The sequence below is a fragment of the Athene cunicularia genome (genome assembly GCF_003259725.1).
Source record: "Athene cunicularia isolate RWA chromosome 5 unlocalized genomic scaffold, athCun1 chr5_part1, whole genome shotgun sequence".
Classification (NCBI taxonomy): domain Eukaryota; kingdom Metazoa; phylum Chordata; class Aves; order Strigiformes; family Strigidae; genus Athene; species Athene cunicularia.
The window spans coordinates 18,178,220-18,201,964 of record NW_020799101.1 but is presented as its reverse complement, the minus strand read 5'-3'; the positions used below and the strand labels follow the sequence as shown (position 1 = coordinate 18,201,964).

Sequence of the window (23,745 nt, the reverse complement as noted above, 5' to 3'; positions counted from 1 at the left end):
ACAAGTACAGCTACTTGTCCAAAGTATAGGAATAACAGAGATAGCAAAGGGGCATCTTTACCACCTCTGTGCCACTAGGAAATCTCCCAGTCTTGGCTGTGTGTGATCTGAGAGTCAGAACTTAGCAAAAAGTGGATTTTCCCACACTGCTGGGTCACCTGGCATCCTTCAAGGATGCACAATTTCAGCAAAAGCAAATCTCCAGAGCACCCCAATTCCATACACAAGCTGTGTACAGACTAAGAACACCTGTTGTTGTAATGAAAGTCTGAGTGGCCTGATACTTCCCACAACATGATGCCAGTCAGACTGAAGCAAAACTAGACTGCCTGCCTTAAAAACCACCCCTTGCCAAAATCAATCTTAGAAAAATACTTCTTGCCAGCAGTTTTGATTCCCAAAGACAGCCACATCCAGATTGCATAATCATTACAATTTCAAAACAACAGTCTTCATATTTAATTGGAAGGAAAACGGCATTTTGCACAGTTTCATGGAATTTAACTTCCTGTTTGTCAGAACTCAGCTGTAAAAGCTTTACCTTTCAAATTGAGAGGTGAACTGCTGCTGGAAGCGTTCCTACTGCTCTCTAAACTGTTTGGCTTGGACACTGAAAAACACAAAACAAGCATTGAACAAACAGATCTTAAGTTCCTCTGATTCTCTGAAAGACTTGGCTACAGTCTCCTTTCCGAAAATAGGACCTGTGCAACCAAGTCACTTTGAAAACATTAACAACGTAATATACACAGGATGCCAAAATCTGGACAGAGTAGAAACCATTTTCATATTTCAACTCAAGTTATTCAGGATCCATCTTGTTCTTCTCACTTACTTTTTGCACAAAGAAGTATGTTCTGTTTTTTTCTTTTACGGCAACTATAAACAAAGTAATGTAAATACTGAAGAATTTCAACAATAAGCCGCTGTCTCTTTCTCAAGTTTGTTTCTTTAGAAGGAGCTAGTAATCAGCCTACAAATTAAGTCTTCCACAAATCTCTAACCAGGCAGTGCTGCTGCTGCACCAGTTCCCGCCATGCATCCACACCCCACACCCTAAATGTTTTTTATTGCTGATTCACTCTCTTATGGAAGGAATTGAACATTGTTCAGAAAAATCAGCAACAAATCTGTAGGACATGCATTAAAGGGTCTGTTACTAGGGCAAGGCAACTCATCTCAAAGTCAGCATCGGTTTTGAAAATTTAGTTTGGGAAAACACCCATTAAAAGCTTCTTAATAGAAAAATAGAAGTACTTAGATCCACATTCCCAAAATGGTGTTACGATACTATATCTCATTCTATCATGTTAATTTTAACTAAAACGCTCCAGGACAGTTCATGTGGATGCAATGAAACAAGTCTTAATGTAAAGGTTTAAAGCACTCGTATATGCTACAAGCTTACCGTGCTGTCTGGTGCTTGCAAGCTCTACCTCAGGGGACTGTTCACATAGATTATCTTCTGAATTATAGCCTGAAAAGAACAAAAAACTTTAATCAAGAGGCTTTTAGAGAGCCAACATTGGAAGAGCAGCCACCTTCTCACCACTGCTGTGAACCACTGGACAGGGAACCACAGAACTGACATCCAAATGTGGTCTGTCAAGTTGATAAGATTACAAGAGTGATGAAACCCAGCATCTGATCAATTAAATCACTGGGCAGATAAAGTAGGAGTGAAAATACTAGTGCTCTGTTTTTGTACTTGAATGCCAGTAGAAGCCATGTTTCACCCAAGCAGGAACTACGGAGTGGGCTGACTTGTAGTAACAGCTGGTACATCAAATGCACTGCACACCTTTTGGTCTGTTTTGGAGCCTGGAGATGGGGGTGGAAGCATGCAGATGAATAGCTGAGGTCGAGTAAGTCCTGGGACCCAGTTCCACCCAGCAGTGTTTTGTCACAGAGTCTGCTGAGATTTCAACATTATCATTGCTGCCTCCGTGATGGGAATTCCTCTTCTGCTTTACATCCATTAGCACTGAGGGGGAGAGAGGTAAATAAATACAAGTCAATGAAAAATAGCATTAGGAGATTTGTATTTATCTGCCCATACAAACATGACAAGCAGGCACAAAGAAACTGCACAACAGAGGCGCTAGTTTTGCAAGCTTTTCCATAAACAGTTCAGTATTGGATAGGAAATTTCTGCCACCAGTTTTTCAATCATGTGTGCTCTCTGTAAAGTGTGGGAGTGACAAGGGCTGCTTAGTGCCAGTAGGTGGGTTGATATTATACATGCAACAATTACTGTGAAAGGAAGAAGAAAAGGAGCAAAGTCATGAATGCAGAAAAGATAAGTGAGGTGTAAAATTCCCATAAAATTATTCCTTGCAGGTACATTTTATAAGCACTTGCTTCAGTAATAAAATAGTATAAGGAAAGAGTGACAGTAGTCACGCTGTTCTTCAAAGAGAAATAATGCTGATTTGGAAATTATCTAGCATGATCCCCACACTAAACTAATTGCTTTCAGGTTTAGATCTTTGCTGTGGGTTAAGAGCTCAGTCTCTACAAGATTAAAGCTCTGCTGCTCTTATGATGCTCTGGTGCAATGATTTTTAAGTGGAATTCCTGGGATCTTAGTGTGAGAACAACAAAAGCTACCTGCTAGAATGTTATTTTGATTCAGAAAGCTGAGGACATCTTTCCTAGTGATGAGGTAGGTTAACTAATTTCTTGTAATGTGAATGTAGGCACACATAAAATAGAAAAAAAATTAAAGAATTTACTGTAGCAAACACCCTTAATGAGATGCAAGATTCTAATTTTCTACATATTTCTAGGGAGTACTTGGCTTAACTAGTAGTAACTAAATGCCGAAAACACAGCAGAGCGCGGTGGTCAAAATAAACATTTTGCAGAGACAATGGACAGACAGTTAGTTCAAAGCACAGAACAGCAAAGTTGTGTTAGAGAAACGGACCAAGTTACTGTCATCTTGGATGACTCCTGGAAGCTGATTTCAGAAACAATGTTTTCTCCCACAGTCTGCGTGGGCTCCATAGCACAGGCCTGGCACTTTCTTTCAGAACTGATGTTTATGACATGCCTGTAGGGGCAATTACTGGCTAAAGCCTGGCATGCAAATCTAATTGAATTTGTAGATGCACTTAACACCTTCCATAGATGTCAGAACTATTAACTGCCCTGGAGACAAACGTTCTCTACAAATCCCAAAATGGGCAATATCAGGCTACTCTGACAGTGTCCCTGGTTGTGTCACAGAGGGTCAATTCTCAGAGTGAGAAGGAAAATGAGATCTTCTGGCCTCTCTGCTAAGCGCCCAGTGGCATACTGCCCATGCTGCATAGGTTTCTCTAACACAGATTGGAGACTGGACCCACACATTCATTTCAGAAACCACCAGGTCATGACTATCAGGCAACAAGAATTCTGGGCAATGGATCCATGATGAAGGTTATTCCCAATCTTAAAAGGACAAATCTACTTTCTTCTTCCAAAAAAATCTGTCAAAACTGAAGCAGCAGAAACTGAAACTGTAGCTCAATTCAAGATGAATTTTCATAGCTGGAAGTGTAAAACCTTGCTAAACAGCAGGTTTGAATGCAAACGTCAAGACACTTTGCAGAGAATAATTTTCCCAGTAGATTCCACTCTATATTCAAAGCTAGTGTATTTAAAAGCAGACAAAGATGTTAAAAAAACCTGCCATTTTTAGCATTCGGTGGCACAGAATATTGAAAAAATCTCCAGGATTTGAGACTACTTATATATTAGATTTGTATTTTAGTAGGACTATGACATTGTAGAAAGCATAGCAACAGCAAATCAGTTCAACAATTTAACTGGACACGATGCAAGTATGTGATTGCAAGAAAATATTGAAGCGCGTAGCATCTTCACTTACTTATAACATGCACCACAGCCAATATACATACGCAAACTGTATGCCATGAGGTCCCCTAAAAATGTGCTGCATTGAAGAAATGATCCACAGTGTGCAATAGTGATTCATCTTCTACAGGAAAATTTAAGTCCATGTTCGCTAATCTGTGCTTGCACTTAAGAGTATTGTAAAGACATGCTGAGTGTTTCTATTAAGGTGTGTGTTCTTTTAAGGCACATGGGATTTTTTTTTTTTTTTTTAGTTTAAAATATTTGTCAGAAAAAATGAAGATAAATGCTAAAGAGAAGGTGTTAGAAATCTCCCAATTCCGAGAAAGAAAGAGGTTCATTAGGAGAGGATGGGATGTCGGAAGAAGACCAGAACCGGAGCCGATTAGAGAGAGACTGATGATTCGATGGAGACTTAGGAGACTTTTCTTTATCCTTGATTTTGCTTCTCAAAAAGGCAATCTTTTTGCGATGCGCAGCTAAATTGTTATCACCCAGGTATCCCAAAAAGAAGAAAAAAAGTAAAGAAAACCTTGTAAATAAGATTTAAAGTGTCTTAAAACAGATTAAAGACTACACAACCAGTAAAACCAAAACAAGCTACACAAAGACTAATACATATATTTGGAGGACTAATACATATATTTGGAGGACTGATAATCATTCTGATTCAGATTAATTAACAGATTAACATGTATACATAAAATGTAAGCAAGTCCATTAAGAAATCACTGTTAGATCACCCAATATGTTTTTACTTAATAAAGTGAAATCAAATAGGCGTGCATGTTACTTGGTGATAATATACTCAAACTTCCTAGATGTCTTATAGGCTTTAACACTGATGCTTGTCTCAACATAACCATGTTTCAAATAACATCAAAAAGAATGAAGTCCCAGAGACTCTCTGTTATTTCTGGCACTCCATGAGGGCCTTGTTCTGTGGAAACCCAAGACCAAATTCCTAGGTTGAACTCTGGATGCATGTTAAACACTTAACACCTCCGGGAATTCCATGGATGATCTGAGACATGCATTTTTAATTTAAGTGAATCAACAACCTTGAAGAATACAATGGGAAAAGGGAAAAATAAAACCCAATCAATACAAAAACTTTAGCCAGACAGGCACTTGCAGTAGTTCATAACAATAGTTCTAACCTCCTCAGCTGCTCCCCCCTTCCATTTCCCACACTCCCCAGTAGGAAGACAGGAATTATTATCTAAGCATTAATTTCAAAACTGCTTCTTGAAAAGTGTTCTGGGAGGAAAACAACGTATATATAGAAGCTGAGTGATCTCAACAGAATAAGCAAAGCTTGTGATATATAATACCTTTAATATAGATCACAGAGTATTTATTTTGAGGAACTTTTTTTCTAAATTTCCCATAATTAGGAATGCCTGATTTACTGTATGAACTAACTAAACAGAAAAATAAATCATTCCAGCTTCCTTATGTTTGCCTTAAGAGTGTTCAAGAATTTATTTCATCGTTTTACATTAAGAAATTCTTAATTTGATTCTAAGTCAAAACGTGGTATCATCCTCCAAAATAATTCGATTACAGTCAATTAGCATGTTGTTATTTCTTTTGCATGTGCGCCATCTCCTGGCAGTGGCTGTAAGACCAGACCCATTTGAAGAATAGTTGCTCATGAACCATGGTATTGTATGGTCCAACTTTAATCTGCTTTGTTGCAAAACCCCAGTAAAAGAAGCATCTCCAACTTGCAATACATTCAGGCAAAACAAGAAACTGCATACAAAAGCTGAAGGGAGAAGTAGATAAAAGGAACAAACCAAACTAAACCAAAACCAAACAAAAAAACCTTCTAGCTTACTCAGCCTTTTAGTTTAGGGAATTTTGCTTAGTAAAACTTTTAGTTTACTAAAAAAAGGAGCATAAAATGTAATGTAATGGAGTATTAACATATCCTATATATTAAAAGATATTTTTAAAATATTTTCAAAAAATGCTGTTCAGCTCATGAATTTAGGTGGGGCATTCCTTACCTTTGTTTGAAGAACCCCCTGCGTTCTCTCTCTCTTCCATAGAGTTTGACCCTTGAGAAGTATTATCTTGAGTCTCTTGTTGATGTTTCAGTTTTTGTGAGGCAGATGGAGAGTTTACCATCTCGGGCGATTCACAATGCCATGGAGGGCTTTCTGCTGCTGGTTTCAATCGCTCCCTTGTAGTCTCCTTCTTTGGCTTGATTAGCTTGACTAAGGCTCTGGCTCCAATCCAGTGGTTTTTCCTGATAAAGCAGGTTTTGTGGATGGGATTCACAAAATGCTACAAGAAATACTCCCTGAAGAAGTTTACATCTGTGCTAAAGCCATCAAGCCATCTTACATTCTTATTTGTTTACTGATATTAAATGGCTGGAAAGATGCAGCACAAATTTCACAGAGCTTGAGATATATTTCTCTCCCGAAGTCAAAATTATTTCACAGAAATATTTCTTCAGCGTGAGAAATGTGAGAAAAACAACCATTCCCTCTTCTAGAAACCTACACTACACATATGGACCCACACTTTAACAGTGTGAAAAGCTCTACTACAGGAACAGACTGAGAAGAAATGAAAACTGCTCTGAAGACAAATCCCCTCTCTTTGCTCAGGCTATCAAGTCAGAACAGTGTGTGGTGGAATTAGCTTGGCTCTTTTTCTGTTGTTCTAATATAATTTTAAGTCCTTTCTGACAGACTTTCTGACATCCCCTTTGGAAAAGCAGCTCTGGAAGCTCCGACTGCTGCTCAGTTATCATATTGGGGGTTCCTCTCCCTTCTAGGGACAAGACAATATTCATCAGGACAAAGTGGCTCTTTTCCAGTTAATACTTTTTCAGATTCCACTATTAAAACAGAGGGCCCCACACGAGGTACCGTGCTCTTTTATCAACACAACCTGCTGCTTCAGGGAATGGCTTGCAGAGTGAGAGTGAAAACAGAAGTGGAGATGACACTGTCCTTATTTCAGATGAAATTTCTGTTATCTCCACTTATAAAGAGACCCTTACAAATCTGTATAACAATAGCAGAACCGAACCCATATGGGACTTACTTTTTTGGAGTAGGATCATAAAACTTGTACTGATCCATTATCTTCTCTTCAAGTTTTTCCTTGTGTCTCCTTAAGGCATTCAGTTTATCACTGTGAGGGGGGAAAAGCACATTCTTAACCAACTGTATGAAATTAAGCATAATCAAAAAAATTGAAGACCAAAAGCCACCAAGAGAGAAAAGAGACTGAAATATCTTCCTATTGCACAACCTTCAGAATCCTACTGAGCTCTTTCACTGTCTGTTTAGAGAGGGCAAATGCAAAAGCCTAACAAGCTTGCTGATGGGTGATTTTTATGTAATAAGCATGAAAGGTGAAAGAGTTAACTGTAGATTGGTTCTAGATTAGTCACTAATAACTCATGCAGTGTTTGTTTCATGGGTGTTAAGATTAATCTTATTTTAGTTTTGAAAATTCGTTTGCTGATTTCTCAGTCTTATTAACAGATCACTGACAACTACTCAAGGGCTAAGATCCTTACACAGTTCAAACTTCTTGTCTACAGGATAACTGGGTATTTTATTTCTGTTCTGCTTACTCTGTTGTAACTAGAGAAATAAATAATGTTTGACCTCTTTAAGACTACTTTGGTCTCCTGTGAGCAGTGTTAAGCACTTTCAGCAGTGCTATGTACTATTTTTTTTTTTACTCATTATTTTATTAACCTGCACAGTGGATGCTAGCAAATCTTTTTTCATTCAAGTAGTAGGTCTAATGTACCTCCATCACAGAACTGTCAGACACCTGGATAAATATGCTTGGATTACATTTGAACTGTATTCAGCCAATTTCAGCAATTTCTAGTATTTCAACTATATAATCCAGTACTGAAATAAAACCCAGTCAGTAATTCCCACATCTTCCTGAGGTGCTTAGACTAAAGTTCTTGGGATTAAGAACACTTTTCTTCCTTCTTTCATACCTATAGGAGAAATTCACTGCAGTAAGAACAGGATTCTTTGTAAATGTACAGTATGTTTAAACAGAGCATCTCACCTAAGTGTGTCATCCTGTGCATGGGGGACACAGCAATATATGTTGACACTTGCATCTTTAAAAACAACATCAAAGGAAGTATTTCTTATAATGCAAATATTAAAAACTTGAGGAGTATGAATATTTGCTACTCTTCAGGAATCTAAATATAAAATGACTCAGAACTAAATTTTTGTTGCCACTCAGCTGTTACTCAAGCTCTTCAGAAACCTTTGAGAAGTACCACTAGATTCAGCATTCCATCTTAGATAACTAAGTTTTCCACGTGGGTTCATCTATATTATTTGAAAAGAGCTGTGCTTGTCCAGGTGTCTCCTGAACATCCCTTTGCAGTAAGGCAATGCAAAGACATTTTGCAGCTTCTCCCCATTACATATATCTCCTCCTAAGCATCCCCTTTTCTATCCACACATCAAGTAGACCTATCATTCCCCTGCCTGGCCTTCTATTCCTGATAGATGATAAGTATTCTGTGCTTGTCTAGAGGACTTTATGTTTTACAATTCAAATCTCTAGGTTCTTACATGTACTGTTTCTGTTCTTCATGATACTGCTCCCTGTTCTCCATGTTCTGCTCCAGTAACATCTGATTCTGCTGGCTCAGCATCTGAATCTGACTCAGGAGATGATGGTTTTCTTCTTCCAGATTTCCCTTTAGACGGGACAGCAGCTGTTAAACAAGATACATTAATCTCTCCTCTGCATCTGGCTTTCCTGGAAGTGCATCATAATCAAGCTAACACAATAGCATAGCAACATAGGATACTAATTGATAACCTTCAAAGTATACGGGGGTGTTATTATGACCACGTAGCTTGACCACCTCTATACAGTGTGCCATAAACTTCACACGATGAATGTTAGCTCTCTAACAGGAACCCACCAGCATACACACCTACAGCTACTCACCTCACAGTGGTTATCCAGTTTGGTCAGAGAGATATCCATGGACTGATGCTGCTCTTTCAGCTCATCGTAGCGAGCCTGCCAACGATTCAGCTCCAGCTGAGAGTTGTTCAAGGAAGTTTTCAGCTCTTTAGTGTGTGAATGCAGCCCTTCATACTCTGCCTTTAGTTGGCTGTGCAAGAAATTCACCCTAAACACGAAGCAGCCAGCAGGCTTATAAGGACACTTCATAGAAAGAACCTCACAGCATCAGCGTGCAGTTGTCAGTAAATCAAGTATTAAGTTCCAAAGACTAACTCTTAAAAGAATTTTTTATTCTAAGCATATAATAAAATTTTATTACAAAAGTAGTTAATAGCATTATAAAATATTTCAAATATACAAAAGAACTGAAAGCAAAATAGATGAAACAAACCTGCTATTTGCTCAATTGTTTAAGAAACACACCACAAATTTCTGAGGGACAATGTAGTTAAGAGTATCTGGATATAAAGGCAGTTCTACCTGGCACAAAAACTACTCACACAAATCTTTTCCTGATGCATGAAATATGAGTACTAAAGCATCCTGAACTGTGAAACATTGAGACGTTGTAAGATGTTACTGTGGTATTCTTTTATAGCTTTCGGTGAACCTAAAAATGTCTACAAATCATGAAGGCATAAAATTAAATAGATAAATAAAAAAGATCAGGTTCTGTATCCACTGACAGATCAGCTAAGCCTTGCTCTCTGCCAGCACTGCAATCTACATTTTGCAACATCTTCCTTTGTCCGTAGAGAAACTGAGTTGGAAACAGCAAGCTTGAGGAAAATTCCTTAGCAGAGCTCTGCAGTGTTCTAAAGTACAATTGGGGCAGCATATGAAACTTTCATGACTGAACTTAACATGTGTTTTTAAAGTATGATTCAATCTGACGATATTTTAACTTGATACGACCTTGGCCCCTTATTTGTACCAAACTATTTCTCAAAATGCTTCTGTAGTATCAACAGTGGCACTGAACTGGTTATAATGGAGAAAGCCCCAGGAGTGATACAGGGTGGGGGGCAGGGTACGTTTCACCTCTGCATTATGTAAAGTTCAGATGCTATCTCACAAAAGGGGGTTGACATGAGTTAACAGTCACCCACTGATCATATGAATCACTAAGTGCACTTCTAATAGCAAAAGTCAAGTCTCTTTCAAATATTAACAAATGGCAGCTTTCTTGGGACAGCAGAAAATAAACATCAATGGTAACTCCTAGAACTAAATCATGTTGTGTAAAAAACATAACACACTTCTCCTTAAGGAAAAAAAACTGGGTAGGAACATTTCACACAACTCTAGATATTATTGTGCATTTTGAGTATTTGAAGTTCTACTTAAAGACAAGCACTTGCAAACAACTTGTTACAGAAACACTTGTGAACTGAACCACATGTGGAAGCCTATTTTGAATGAGCAGAAGTCTCAGGATCAAACCATGTCTGAAGCATCGAATAACAGTATTTGCTGACGATGTTCATGAAGCTGATAATCTTAAATGATAAATAATAAAACTAACAAAATAATAAAATTAACAAGACAGAAATTGAGAAAAATTAACGGACACACTAATGAAGGTATGCTGGAGATACAGTTAACACAGCAAACCAACTGTGCTTTCCATAATTTACTGTTTAATGATATATACAAGAATTTAACAAGGGAACCATACCTGTCCAGTTCCTCCCTCAGCTTCTGATTTTCCCCAGTGGTTATTGCATTTGATCTTCTCTCCTGTTGCAGAACCTCTCTCTCAGTCTTTAAAACTATTTCCAACTCTTCCAATTCTGCCTTGTGTTTCATTAAACTGTTGTATCTGCAAGAAAGAGGAGTAGCATATTCTTAACTTTCATTTAAACATTTTTATTCCTCTGGTTTAAGTTTTCCAATAGGTGATACCACCATGACTAGAAAAGATTTTTTTTTGTTCCTGCCTGCTTAGTTTCATACACACTTGTGTGGTTAAACATCTACCAAGGCTGATGAATTCCACACTATGCATGGAAATTCACCTCTAGTCCATAAGTCAACAGGGAGGCTTTTAGAAAAAAGCTGTATTTTTTAAGCACACTGGAATGCAATTGCCAGAACCCTACTTCAATTCCAGATTCTGGTAATTTGGTAAAAAACATGGGTCTCCAGGGTGAGTGGAAGCTGCACCATTAAACTGGAATCCCATTCACAAATAATTGTCAGTGACAGATTTCAAAAACCTAACTAAAAAGCAGAAAGCAGCAGCCAAAACGCAACAAGGAAGCAGTGGAATGAGCAACAGTTTATTAGGTAATAACCTAATGTATATTAGATTATATGCACAGGTAATAGCATCCTGCATAGGTAATGATCTCCTGCATATTCCAGACAGAGGAGTTGACAGCAAAACACCTTTAAGCAGGGGCTGACCCACCTGCTTGAGTGGCTCTACTTGTTCATTAGTAAGCAAGAGCAACACTGGTGTTCACGTCCAGGCTTCCACTGTTACTTGGTTTATACAATTTGGGCATAAATTCAGGGTGAGGAGCTGCGCAGAGACAGAGGGCAGACACCATCAACTATGTCTTTAATTTCAAACTCTGAAATGCTAAAACAACAGAGGTGTGGAACTCCCCTGATACTTGGCACAAGCATCGATTAGGCAGACTCAGCCTGCCTGAACTGCTACACCACCTGTATCTGGAAAACACTGCAAAGAATGAGGTGGCCCCAAAATACCCCTGGGCAGATACACCTGGGCCTGTCACGGAGAAACATCCTTCTAAACAATTTTAAACCAGCAACTATGTGGAAGATGCAGCATTGCTTGAAAAAGCTAGAGAGAATAAGCATCATCTATCTGTGACTCTCATCCCAGCAGAGATGAATGCAGAGCACAGTTACTCTGCAGTCACAAAAACTTCAAAACAAAAACAAAAGCACCAAATACACTGACTCCTGCCAACTTGTTTTTCTTTCAAGCTACCATTCCCTTCATCCCAGGGTCAAATTACAGCCTGTCCCAAATTCCAGTCCATTGAAGAGCCACACAGAAAAGTACCTGTCTCCCAGACAAAAGCTGCTTTTTGCTATTCATTCCCAGTAACAGCAGTGGAGTTTAATTAACCTTATTTATTTGTTTTCTTCCTCCATTCAGCTCCAGGACATTTCAAATTGAATGTCTGTACAACAAATAGAAGAACCTGAAAGCAGAGGAAGGTTTCACATCCAGCTCCAAGAAGGATTTAAGACAGAGTGCATGCCAATCCAGAGTCTGAGAAGGCAAACTCCACAGTCAGTCCCTTGGCAGATTACCATGGCTGCCTCTGCAGAAACTGTGTTGCTAATTCATTTGCCTCCTCTGTATGATAGGGCTACTCTGTTCATTCTTAACCAAGCCCTTTCTTTAAAAAAAAAGGGCTACTTAGAGGGAAGCAGTACACTGGTCCAGTTTTATTAGCCTGGCCCAGCTCCACATGCTACCTTTGAGCATGTGGACCCCTGAGGTAGACTACACCACAGATGCTCTGATAGATATTAGGTGAAAAGTAAGAAAGAAGAGACTGTCTGAAAAAATGCCAGTAATTCGGTATCTCTGAAGCCCTAATGAAATCCCCAGGCAAAATTTTCTTGTAATGCAGATTCAGCATGGAGTTAACCATTTGAGCAGGATTTCTGCAACCTCACAAGCTCTACCACAGGGGGCAAGGTTACCCATCCTGTAGGCTATTCAACATTCATGTTCACACCACTTCTTTAAGCATCAGGCACCTGGACAAAGGGACTCTAAAAGTATTTTCTTATACATACAAAAAAAATTCATTTTGGGTCTGACACAATCCATTCCTAGGATTGAACAATCATATTCCTCTCTGCTCTTTCCAGCTTTCGCTGTTTCTGCTGCTCTGTTAGGAGAACTACTATGTGGGTAGGTATTTGTGACAGAGAACTTTAAAAATGCTCAGCTATGATAAAAAGCATGTGGCGAAAGGAACCCAGAAAAATAATTACCAGCCAGCATTGGTAACATAATAATGCAAGTCCCTGCAATATGTAACCCTCCACAGCAGGGATTCTGTTTTTCCAGTGAGATGAGTTTTTCCCCTGTCTCTGCAGTTAGACTTCTTCAGAGTGAGCCACAAAGAATTGCTCAAGGATCTGTTAATCAATTGCAGCTAGTAAATTACCACCTCCCCTTCGTAATGTGCAACAGGTAATTTTAAAAATGCAGCAAGAGTCCAGCCTTTCTGTGCTCGCAGAGATGGTCAGCCAAACACTACAAAGTCAATAAACTGCTATTAATGGTAAATGATCCTAACATACTAACACTCCTTGTCTTGCCAAGTCAAACCTACAGGTCTGTGGTTTGCTGGGCTATGACAGGCCATTTCACTGCAGTTACATGCAACCCATTATTCAGTCCCCACTGCAGTGCTAATACTATTCAGACAGAGCCAAGGGAGGTTTAATGAAGTTTGCTCAGGTGCAGAAAATATCCTGTGGTTAGAATGCATTAGTGAACCACACAGACCTTGGCTGTACACAGTCTTAGGAATACACAAGCTAACTAAAGTTTCTGTGGATTTTTCTAGACAAGCTGCAGTCATACGGTTTGCACAGGAGTGCAATCCTGCCTTAAGCAACAGAACTATGATTACAGTGCTGTCACCAGCTGAGAAAAAACAATTACCTTGGAGTTGGGACAAGCAAATCTTGTCTCTTAGACACTGCACAAGCAAAGTTCTTGGCTGCACTGAGCTGCTCTGGGAACATTTAGCAGGTGGTGCATTCTAACTTAAGTTGACGTATTTCATCTTAGCAGTAAATGCTTCACAGTGGCAGAAGAAAACAGTTTTCCTACAGCTGTTTTTGTAACTTTCTTCCCTCTGCTTCCTCAGCCAGCTGAGTTGCACATAACACATGATGGAGGGAAAACAAAACACACACAAAAAAGGTGGCTTGTCTCTTTTTTCTGACAGCCAAATGGTGACACAGGCTGTCCTTGGACAAGTCACCTTGATAAGCATCTTTTGAGACTGATCTGCTGTCTAGGACACTGCACTATTACGACTGCCAAAATCAACCTGCTTTGAGTATAGAAAAGGCCACCATCCACTCCACTGCAACATCTCTCACCAGCTGTCACATCTTGGTAACAGAGATTTCAAACTGTTCAATGTTTACAACAGTGATCTGAGCATTTTATCACTAGAGATAACCTATTCTTAGAAAACCACTTTTTCCTTAGGCTAGAACTGTTTAATAATTGGTACTTATCAAGAAAAGAAGCAACCCAGCAAACTGCCTCAACACACTGTAATGTGATAATCTCAAGCAAAGCCTGAATCAGTAAGAACCATTAATCAGTCCGAGAGAGACTTGGTAGGCAGGAACAGTGTCTGTGTAATCACTTACAGCTCATTTAGTTGACAGCCAAGCAGCTGTCCTGTCACACAGCCCTGGTGGATATTTTAATCACAGTAGGTTTATTTCTGTACTTTATCAAAATCTATCACACACTGTATTGCCAGCTCCTTAGTCTTTGGGAAGAAAAGTGTAGCACCAGTTTTTAGTCCACCCTCAAAGATCATCACCGAGTTGCTCTGAAGCCAACTTACGGTCTTGAACAGCAACTGAACTAAATACAGATATTTTGAGGAAAATCACTGAATTGTGTAAGTAAAGTTTTGAGCGGTAGGCAGAGGCGGCTTTTATGTAGCAGTACATTATATATATTGTTCTATCCACACACAACTGTCAGAAAATGATAGTGATGAGAGACTACATTAGAAACAGATTACCCTGATTTCACAATTCAATTGAAGGGCCTGAAGTGAAAGCCTCGGATTGTAAGAACTAGACGAAAATAAATACATCACTATCTCACAGTTAGCTCAATACAGCTTCCTTCACAAACCCTCCCTTATCATGAGGTGGATGCCACACCTAATCTGCAATTATTTAAATTTCTCAAGATACATACTACCCACAACATAGGTAGCTACCTGTGACTTACAGACCTTACTGTATGACTAGAAAAGATAACCCCACACAGTAGAATTGGGAGGTTCTTAAGGCTGTATGCTATTATAGCACAGATCTTTAAATGCAGTAAAGGCATTTAAGCTACTTTGGACAAAGCATCCCCAAGACCATGTTTGCAAAACATCACCAGTCAACTGTGGTTTGCCACCTTTAGAGATCTAAAAATCTACAGCTTTGCAAATATCTTCATCTAATCTCCTAATGATATCAAGAAGACACTTTTCTAGGGGAACAATTCAGTAGTTTTCATTGTAATTGGAGACCAACATTTAAGGCTAAAATTGTAACATGGATACATGCAACTACACTACACCCCTGAGCAGTGAGCGTACCTCTCGCCCAGACCTTTGTGCTCCAGATCCAGGTTTTTGTGTAATGTTTTCAGGCAGCTGTGCTGGTTTATTAACATTTCATATTCTGCAGACTGCCGTTCGTGCAGTAAAGCAAGGTGTTCATGGTCCTGAAGCAATGACTCATACTCAGCTTTCAGCTGCTCTTTCTGTTTCAGTAGGTTTTCATTCTCATTCTCCTTGGCTGTCTGCTGATTTTGGAGTAAAGCATTCTGGGTCATCAGTGAAGCACTCTGGGAGCTGAGGGTTGAATTTTCTACCTAAAGTTTCTCAAATAAAAAGCAGGCATTACTTATTTACACCTTATTTACACATACAACAAACATGTAGAAGCAGCCTGTATCTGTATAGAGTTAATCAAGAATGTATCCATTGTTTTGTAGACTTAAGACATCTATGGACAATTTGGCATCATTTTGATATCATATTGCTGGTAGCGTGCAACATATAAAGCCACACTATCAGCAGTATGAAAAGTATCAGGATAACCTCCAAACTGAAAAAACACTTTTACTAGGAGAAGCTCTTGAGCCTAAAGACCAAGACGAGCTGGAACACTCACAATCCAACTGCATCTCTGACAGTGATGTACAAAGACAAAAGTTACCCCATGTTTTTGTACAAAACATGAAAACTCAACAAAATTAACTGCACAACTGTGTATGGGGCAGCACTCCTAACAAGTCTGATTTCAGTAGATAGGTAGCACGCTGATTTTATATGTTACTTCTATACTTGAATTACAGGTGAGAAATAATTAAAGAGAGCAATAAAAAAAAAAAAATCTGTGAACATGTAAGAAAAATGCCTGAAAATTCACATAAAAAAAAATAGACCTGATTCAATATTGCCATAGAATCATACAGAATGGGTTGGAAGGGACCTTAAAGATCATCCAGTTCCACCCCCCTGCCATGGGCAGGGACACATTCTACTAGACCCAGTTGCTCAAAGCCCCGTCCAACCTGGCCTGGAACACTGCCGGGGAGGGGGCAGCCACAGCTTCCCTGGGCAACCTGTGCCAGTGTCTCACCACCCTCACAGTGAAGATTTTCTTCTTTATTAGATTAGATACTAGATCTACCCTCTTTCAATTTAAAACCATTGCCCCTCATCCTATCACTACACTCCTCCTTTCCTGTAGCCCTCTTTAAATACTGGAAGGCTGCTATAAGATCTTCCCGGAGCCTTCTCCTCCCTAGGCTGAAAAACCCTAATTCTCTCAGCCTCTCCTTTAAAACTGTTCTTTTTCTCTAGCTAAGTCTATTTTTTCAAAATTAATGTTTAAGAGTATCTGTTTTCCATCAGCAAGTTTGATATTTTGTCTGAAAGTATGAAAACTGTGATTGGAATTCATTGCTATAATGCCTCTTGGGAGCTGACTTGTGTCCTCTTCCCATTTCTTCCAAGCTCTTTCACAGGCATAGCATTAACATAAAAAAAAAACCAACAAAGATCTTTTATCCCAGAAGCGCAGCTTCTGGAACAATACAACTGGATTTTGCTGTATTAATCTTTAAAATTTCTAAGTAACTATCTTCTTAATGAAGATAGCTACCAGATATTAGCTACAGAGCCAATTTCCTTCCTAGCCTGGAGAAATTCAGACCCCAAACTAAACTCCACCTTATGGACCTCATCTTTACATCACTACATTGGCCGACCAATGCAAACATTTTCTGATTAGCTGTCATCTTCTCCACACTACTATAATCAAATCCAGTCTCCTGGCACAGAGGTGCATGGCTGTCCTGACCTGGAGCTTGGCTGTCTGCGTCTGCAGGGCAGTGTTGTGCTCCTGCAGGAAGACATTTTGCTTCTGTAGTGTCAGGATCTGATTGTTGAAGGAGACGTTCTGTGTTTCCAAATGCTTCAGCTGTTCTTTAAGCAGCTGCTTCTCGGTATGCAGGGCTGCATTCTGAAAAAGAGATGGCAATTAAGGGGTGACAGGAAGAAATGGAACAACTGTCCTGATCATTTGGACTCCTATCAAAGGTGAGAACCAATTAGTGATGATCATTCTGCAACAAATATGTAAAAACAAACTCTTCCCAGCATTAAATGAAGGTAGGACCAATGTTATACACAGGATTAATCACTGCAATGATGTTATACAAATATGTAGAGCATTAAAGTCCCATGCAGTCCTAAGAGATGCCCAAGGAATTTGGTAGACTTACATGCTCCAGAAAACCCACCAGATTCCTATAGGCTCAAAAATACAGTTCCCAGCAACCCACTCCTGACAGATAACAGTGAAAAGTAGAAGGCTTACATTCCTTTCCAGTTCAATTGCCCTGTCCTTTAGTTTCAGCAACTCCATGGTAGCTTCTCGGTGCCCTGTTTCCAATTTCTCATTCATTTGGTGGTTGGGAATGAGTTTCTCTGCAGAATACCTTAGTGACATCTGAGCATATTGCCCATCCTGTTGAGTCTGCTTAAGTGCATCAAAGTCCTTCTTTACCTGCAAAGCCAACAAGCAACAACCTTCAGCACTGATTTAACAGTGGGATTTTATATTAATTATGATGGGATATGCAGTTTCTCTCTTGTATTGTAGGGACTAAGGGATTCAACAACCATTACCCTCACTTCACAGATAGGGAAGCTGAGACACAGTCAGGTGGAGGAATCCATGTCTCCCAGCCTCCAGTCAGGTACCCTTTAACTCAAGCTCACTGTCACCTAACAGACTGTTCATAGGTGAGATGTTTCAAGTGCAGACTTCCTCAGACTATGTTTTCATTAAACAAGGCAGAAAAACAAGACCATGGCAATGAAAAAACCATGGGAAACTAGAGATCTGTAAATAGCTGTTATGTAAAAAATATTCCTGCCATGCCTCCAGCCCAACAATTTTTCTGAAATTGCTGCCATTATACAGAAATGGGCAAAAGAAAGAACCCCAGTCAAAAAGGGGTTTGGGAAAGGGGGAGTGGGGAAGTAGAGATAATTTGTTCTTGCTAAATAAAAAAAAAAAGCATGTGGTTGTGCAGAACTACATCATGAAAAATTAAAATTCAGTTAACCTCTTACCACATTTAGATCATTCTGCAACTGCTGGTTCAAGTTCAGAGTATCTTTCACTTGAGCTTCAAGCATTGCAATTTTTTCCTCTTTCACTGCTAGTGTTGTTTTTAGTGCTGATTCAGTTTTGCTCTCCAGAATCTTGTATTTTCTGAAAGACATGAGAATAGCTCTCCAATGTCTGCCACTAGCACATGAGCCACCATCTATATAGGAGACTTCACATTCACCCACTTCAAATCTCACCACATGTTACATTATATATGTTTGATTCTTCAGGAAAATTATTTCCTCTACTGACCCAGATCGCTACTGATATATTTATAGCTGGGGAACCTGCTTTTGGAAAGTCCAATCTACTTTAATAGAGGTAACACCAGCATGGTTCTACAAAAATATTTAAAGAGCTACATAACTTGAAAGTAAGTTATTCTCTTTTCCTCCTAAATACACTATAGAAATTTCTTATCATGTCTCTTTTTTACACTCTTGACAAGGAGAAAAATCGACAGTAGATTCTAAAGACTCCTACAAGCTGGGTATGTTTCTCTAATTAGGTCTTACCAACAGGCCTGTATACACATGGGGTTTTGGGGCTTCTTTGTTCATTACTATAGGACTTGCAAAGTAATTCTTGCAACGAGAAATTTCTCAGGCAACATCTGTGTTTATATTAACAGGTGGTTGGATAACCAATTACATACAGTAATGACAGACGCTGCTTAATAGTCACTATTCTTACTTGTAAAGAGAATATGAGTAGGAATACACACTGAAATAGCTACCCAGCTACTCTAGTGGGCAGTAGAGGGGGACTGTAGTATAACACTGGCTAGCAGGGAGAGAGAAAATGGCATTTTTTCCTTACATTCATGAAAAAGTTTGCAAAACTTGCAGTATACTGCCAAGATTTCTACAGAAGAATACACTTTATGTCAAAAATTGCTAAGGGTAATTGGAGTGAGACAGATGAGAAACAAAAAAGAAGGCAAAGGGCTTGAGTTAGGCTGAGGAAAACCCTACAGAGTCAAAAGAATGACTAAGAGAGCTCAGTTTCCTTACGTGTCTTCATTGCCGTTGTCATCCTGTAGCAGCAGCTCTTTGTTCAATCCTATCTTCTCCAGTTCCTGGCTCAGTTTGTCCAGCTCACTAGACAACTGTTGACTCTTCAGCTTCTCCAGGACCAAATCCTGTAACAGCACTAACAGGATTAGCTGCTGTGCAAAGTGTGGTGATAATTATCTGGCACTATTGATTTTTTTAAAAAGTACTGAATCTTAGTTCCTACAAGGTCAGCTAAAATTCTTCATCAGTGACAGCTGAGTGCAGAATTACACTGATTGCTTTTATTTATAGTTTACTTGGATTAAATCTGAAAAATGCTTCTTTTGGCCTTTGTCTTGCTCACTGTACGGAATTACATCTGCCAACACTGGCAGCCTGCTTGCCTGCCAAAAGAGGGAATGTGTGCAGGTCGGGGGACACCAGCAGAGGGAGTTCCCACCTCTCACCTAGGACAAAAGCCCTGCTGAAAAGCCCAGCCAACACTGGCACATACAGAGAGGAGTGACAGGGTTTCGGTATGAAAGTTTCCTGAAATAATACCGTTAAGATGTTATTACTAAGGGACTTGGTAATAGTCCATTTTTACTACTGATTCTGAGTTTCTGACACATGGTAAATTACCATCAAAATGCAAAAAATCATAATTATGTTGTCATGTAAGAGACAGTTGAAATGCTAGGGTTTCAAACCCAAGCCCCAAATTAAGGTTGACAAATGGGTGATTCCCACAGTTTCCCTTTAGGCTTCCCTCCAGGGTGGGTCCTGCCTGGCAGGGAGAGCCATTGGGTAAACGAGCCCCAGGTGTCCCACATTAAGTAAAGTTCAGGTGTCCCACTGAGGGATAAAAGCTGGGACCCCTTGCAGGCAGGGGCAGTGTCTGTCTGTGAGGTGGATGCCCTGTGCAGAGTTAATTCCCTGTTGGGGAAGGACCTCCTGCCTCCCTGGGACTGGGCTCCAGTCAGGTCTGGCTTTTGTAAACGTGGGCTGTGTAGAGATTCAGTATGTGGCTTCCTTGGTCTTATGTGTTTGGTTTGTTGTCTCCCATCCCTTCTATGGGAGACTGCATTTCACCATTTATTCCACCCATTGTTGGTCATGCGGTGTTGTTGTTGGGGTCAGTGGGATTGATGTCAATTATGTATCATCTGACTTGTTTGTACCCCCAGTGCTCACTCATGTACTGACCCTCTTGTATCACAATTGGTATTACAATTTGGTTATTGGTTCATCTTTATGCTGGCTCTGTCCTTTATGCTAGGCCTAATAATTGGCAAAACAACAGTACAGCTTTGGAGATTAGAAAGCTTTGTCACTTATTCTGTACCTTCTAGCCCATTCTCGTTTCATTTAGATTTCTTTGGAAGAAACTTAAGCAGAACCAGACAAGGAAGTCATATGAGGAGGAGATGTGGTGGAGTTGTACCAGAAGGTATATTGGGACAATGTTTTGCTCTTATGCCAGTAAAGTGGTCTGTGTGGAAATGGCCTGAGAAGACATGATACTGGCCTGCATGCTTAGAAAGCACAAATTACATTTTGGTGCATAACCAAGTTCAAAGATTCCTATCATTCAAAACTGTCTGAAGAGGAAATGTACCACAGAACTACATTGCTCATGTTTCTGCTCAAAAGTTTACTTAAGGTGTGAAGAAAAAGCACAAAGTTACTGAAGCACTTCAAGTAAGAAAAAAAAATATCCTTGGATATTACACAGAAGCAAGAATAAAACTTTAAAAAATACTTTATTAAACATAAACTGTAGGTATTCAATACTCCTCTGATATCACAAATTTAGCCACATACTCATTCACATGGCAAGGGAAAAAAAAAGGTAGGGTTAAGGTCAGTGACAGTCCATGCTCTGGAAATAGGTCACAGTCACTTCAACACCCACGAACTCCTTCTGTAGATTCTACAGGAAGTAACTAAGGAAAAGAAGATATGCTTCTGTATGGGTCTGCACCACTGGAAGTGTACAAAAGGGAAAGATTAAAAGAGAGCCTTCTCAGTAATGTTGTTATTTTATTTCTTTTTACGGAAAGTTGGATAGAAACAAAACTTGGGACTTTTTCAATTTTCTCTGATAAACTGTTTTTCCTTCTCAAAATTGCAGTAATGCTTCAAAAACTAAAGTAAAATCAAATCTTTAAGTAATTGCTTATGGCATTAGCCTTGCTAAACTTCTCACTGAGCTACTGCAGCATTGATCATTTTCCTTTGAATGCTCTTTCACAGGAAATCCTGTTTCTGGCAGGACAACAGCAACGGGGGCAGACAATGTAGGCAAGTTGCAACAACTTTAATCTGCTCATAGGTATTTATAAGAGTGTCAGGTTCTGGCACACACATCATTAATTTGCTAATGTGTGTATTTTTAAAAGATCACTACTAGGAAATGTGCAATTACTGCATTCTGCAGTGGAGAGGGGTGTGGGTAGAGATTGCCACTGCTTAAGAACAGAGCTGCTTAGCACACTATCACTCTGCATGGAAACATTTGGGGAAAAACGCTGTAGGTAGTTGTTAAAGAAAAAATTTGGTGCAGCTGTTATTTGAAAGGATTAGGCTGATCATCTGGGCTGGTTCTTGCTAAGTCTGATTTAGAACACAGATGTTAATGTGTCCTCAACAAGTGCTCTAATTTCTAGGTTTAAGAGTCAATCTCCCTTGCTGAAGCTCTCATGTTAGCAAACAATTCTGTGGTCACAAGGTTAGCGAAAGTATCAAAGTCTTTGTTTACAGCTACCATGTGGGACCTGTGTCAAAACCCTATTCTTTGTGAAAAAGATGTCATTTGGAGATACTGTGTTTGTGCACACAACGGAGTACATTGCACTTTTTGGCAGGTTCCACTTTCCAAGGCAACACTATCCAGTCATAGCTGTTAAGGCTGTGAAGATCTCCTAGCTCATGTATTAAATAGGCATGGGACAGATGTCTCCCTTTGGTACTTCACAGCACTGAAAAAAAAAAATAGCATCGTATTGAAACAAGTAGTGCTTACCTCTCTTAATGTGGCTAGTGTTCTTTTATCAATTGTAACTTGCTTTATGAGATCTTTATTGTCCTTCTCAAATTCTTTCAGCTTATTAGATGAATCTCTGAATCGAGCAATTTCCTTTTCTAGTGTCTTGTTTTCTTTCTCAGCAACAGCCAATTTTACTGTACTATCATCCAAAATAGCATCTTTCAGCTCCACTTGCTGCCAAAGCCTTTTTGTTTCTTTCTCTAGCATTTTTTTGTCTTTCTCAAGTTGAGACATTTCTTGTTCTAGGGCTTTGTTTTCCTTTTCTAACCTTTCTAGTCGTTTGGCAGAAATCTTCATCTCCTCAAGGTTTCGCTGGAGGACCTGATTCTCACTCTCCATTCCCTGTACTTCTTTTTCTAACTCCTGGATCTTTTTGCTGCTGTTCTCCACGATTTGCTGAAGCCTCTGGTTTTCAGAGTTGACACTCTGATAGCTTAGCTCCAGCCTCTCTGATTTCTTGCTCATTGCTTTCAACATTTCCACATTCTTTCTTAAGTCCTCTTTCTCCCTCTCCAAATCTTTATTTTCTGCTTCTATTTGTGCCATTTTTGTGCTGGTAAATCTCATGGTCTCCACCACCCTCCTGAGCTCCAGATTTTCTTCATCCAATTGCTTGTTATCCCTTTCCAGGTCCCCAAGCCGAATGGAAATATTCTGCAACGTGTCCAGGGATTTTCTTAGCTTCCTATTTTCCACTTCCAGATCTCCATTCTCCTGCTCGAGAACTTCCACTTTTTCTGCCACTATTTTCATTGCTGCTGCCTTCTTTGTGAGCTGTTCATTCTCCCTCTCGAGCCGATGAAGCTCTTTTTCCATTTCTTCCACTCGTTCAACTTTTTCTTTAACCTGGTCAAAATCTTTTTGCAATTGTTTCTTCTCAAATTCCAGCTTGCTCAGTTTGCTACTAGTCTCTGTAACTGTTTCATGAAGGATTTTGTTCTCTTTTTCAATATCTTTAACCCTTGCCTCGCTGCTCACTTGAGATCTTTGTCTCAGGGATAGGACAACTTGATTAAGGTGATCATTTTCTTGTTTAAGGTCCTTTATCTACATAAACAATAAAAAAAGTCATGCAAATATTACGCATCTACCTTACAAAGTGCAGTATAAATTAATAATCTGTCTGCCTGAGGACTAACAAAACCATGTTCATTTAATCTAAAAAAAATTTCTCAACAGTTTTCCCTGACTAAAACCAACAACCCAAACTAATGAAAAAAATTATTACCTCTGGTAACCTGCGATTCTAACAAATTAAAAACAGTGCTATATTCCTGCTACCAGATAAGAAGGTCAAGGTAAAGGGAGAAAGTAGAGAGGGGACCTTCAGAAAACACCTTTGAGAAAATGCCTTGTTTGGAATCATTCCTAACAAAGGGTACCTTTCTGTTTAGGTTT

General features: G+C 39.4%; 1 protein-coding gene across 2 annotated transcripts in view; it reads right to left on the bottom strand.

The window, feature by feature from the left end:
- CCDC88C (coiled-coil domain containing 88C) overlaps positions 1-23,745 on the bottom strand; it is a 99,143-nt gene that overhangs the window by 5,220 nt on the left and 70,178 nt on the right. For both annotated transcript variants that reach the window (XM_026849483.1, XM_026849484.1), the window contains 14 exons: positions 22,324-23,394; positions 19,317-19,444; positions 18,264-18,405; positions 17,503-17,691; positions 16,984-17,145; positions 15,210-15,487; positions 10,532-10,675; positions 8,833-9,019; positions 8,448-8,593; positions 6,928-7,017; positions 5,877-6,118; positions 1,802-1,984; positions 1,409-1,477; positions 542-610 (listed from right to left, as the gene is read on the bottom strand). In XM_026849483.1, coding sequence (XP_026705284.1) covers positions 542-610; positions 1,409-1,477; positions 1,802-1,984; positions 5,877-6,118; positions 6,928-7,017; positions 8,448-8,593; positions 8,833-9,019; positions 10,532-10,675; positions 15,210-15,487; positions 16,984-17,145; positions 17,503-17,691; positions 18,264-18,405; positions 19,317-19,444; positions 22,324-23,394 — 3,100 coding nt within the window. The remainder of the gene's footprint in view (positions 1-541; positions 611-1,408; positions 1,478-1,801; positions 1,985-5,876; positions 6,119-6,927; positions 7,018-8,447; positions 8,594-8,832; positions 9,020-10,531; positions 10,676-15,209; positions 15,488-16,983; positions 17,146-17,502; positions 17,692-18,263; positions 18,406-19,316; positions 19,445-22,323; positions 23,395-23,745) is intronic.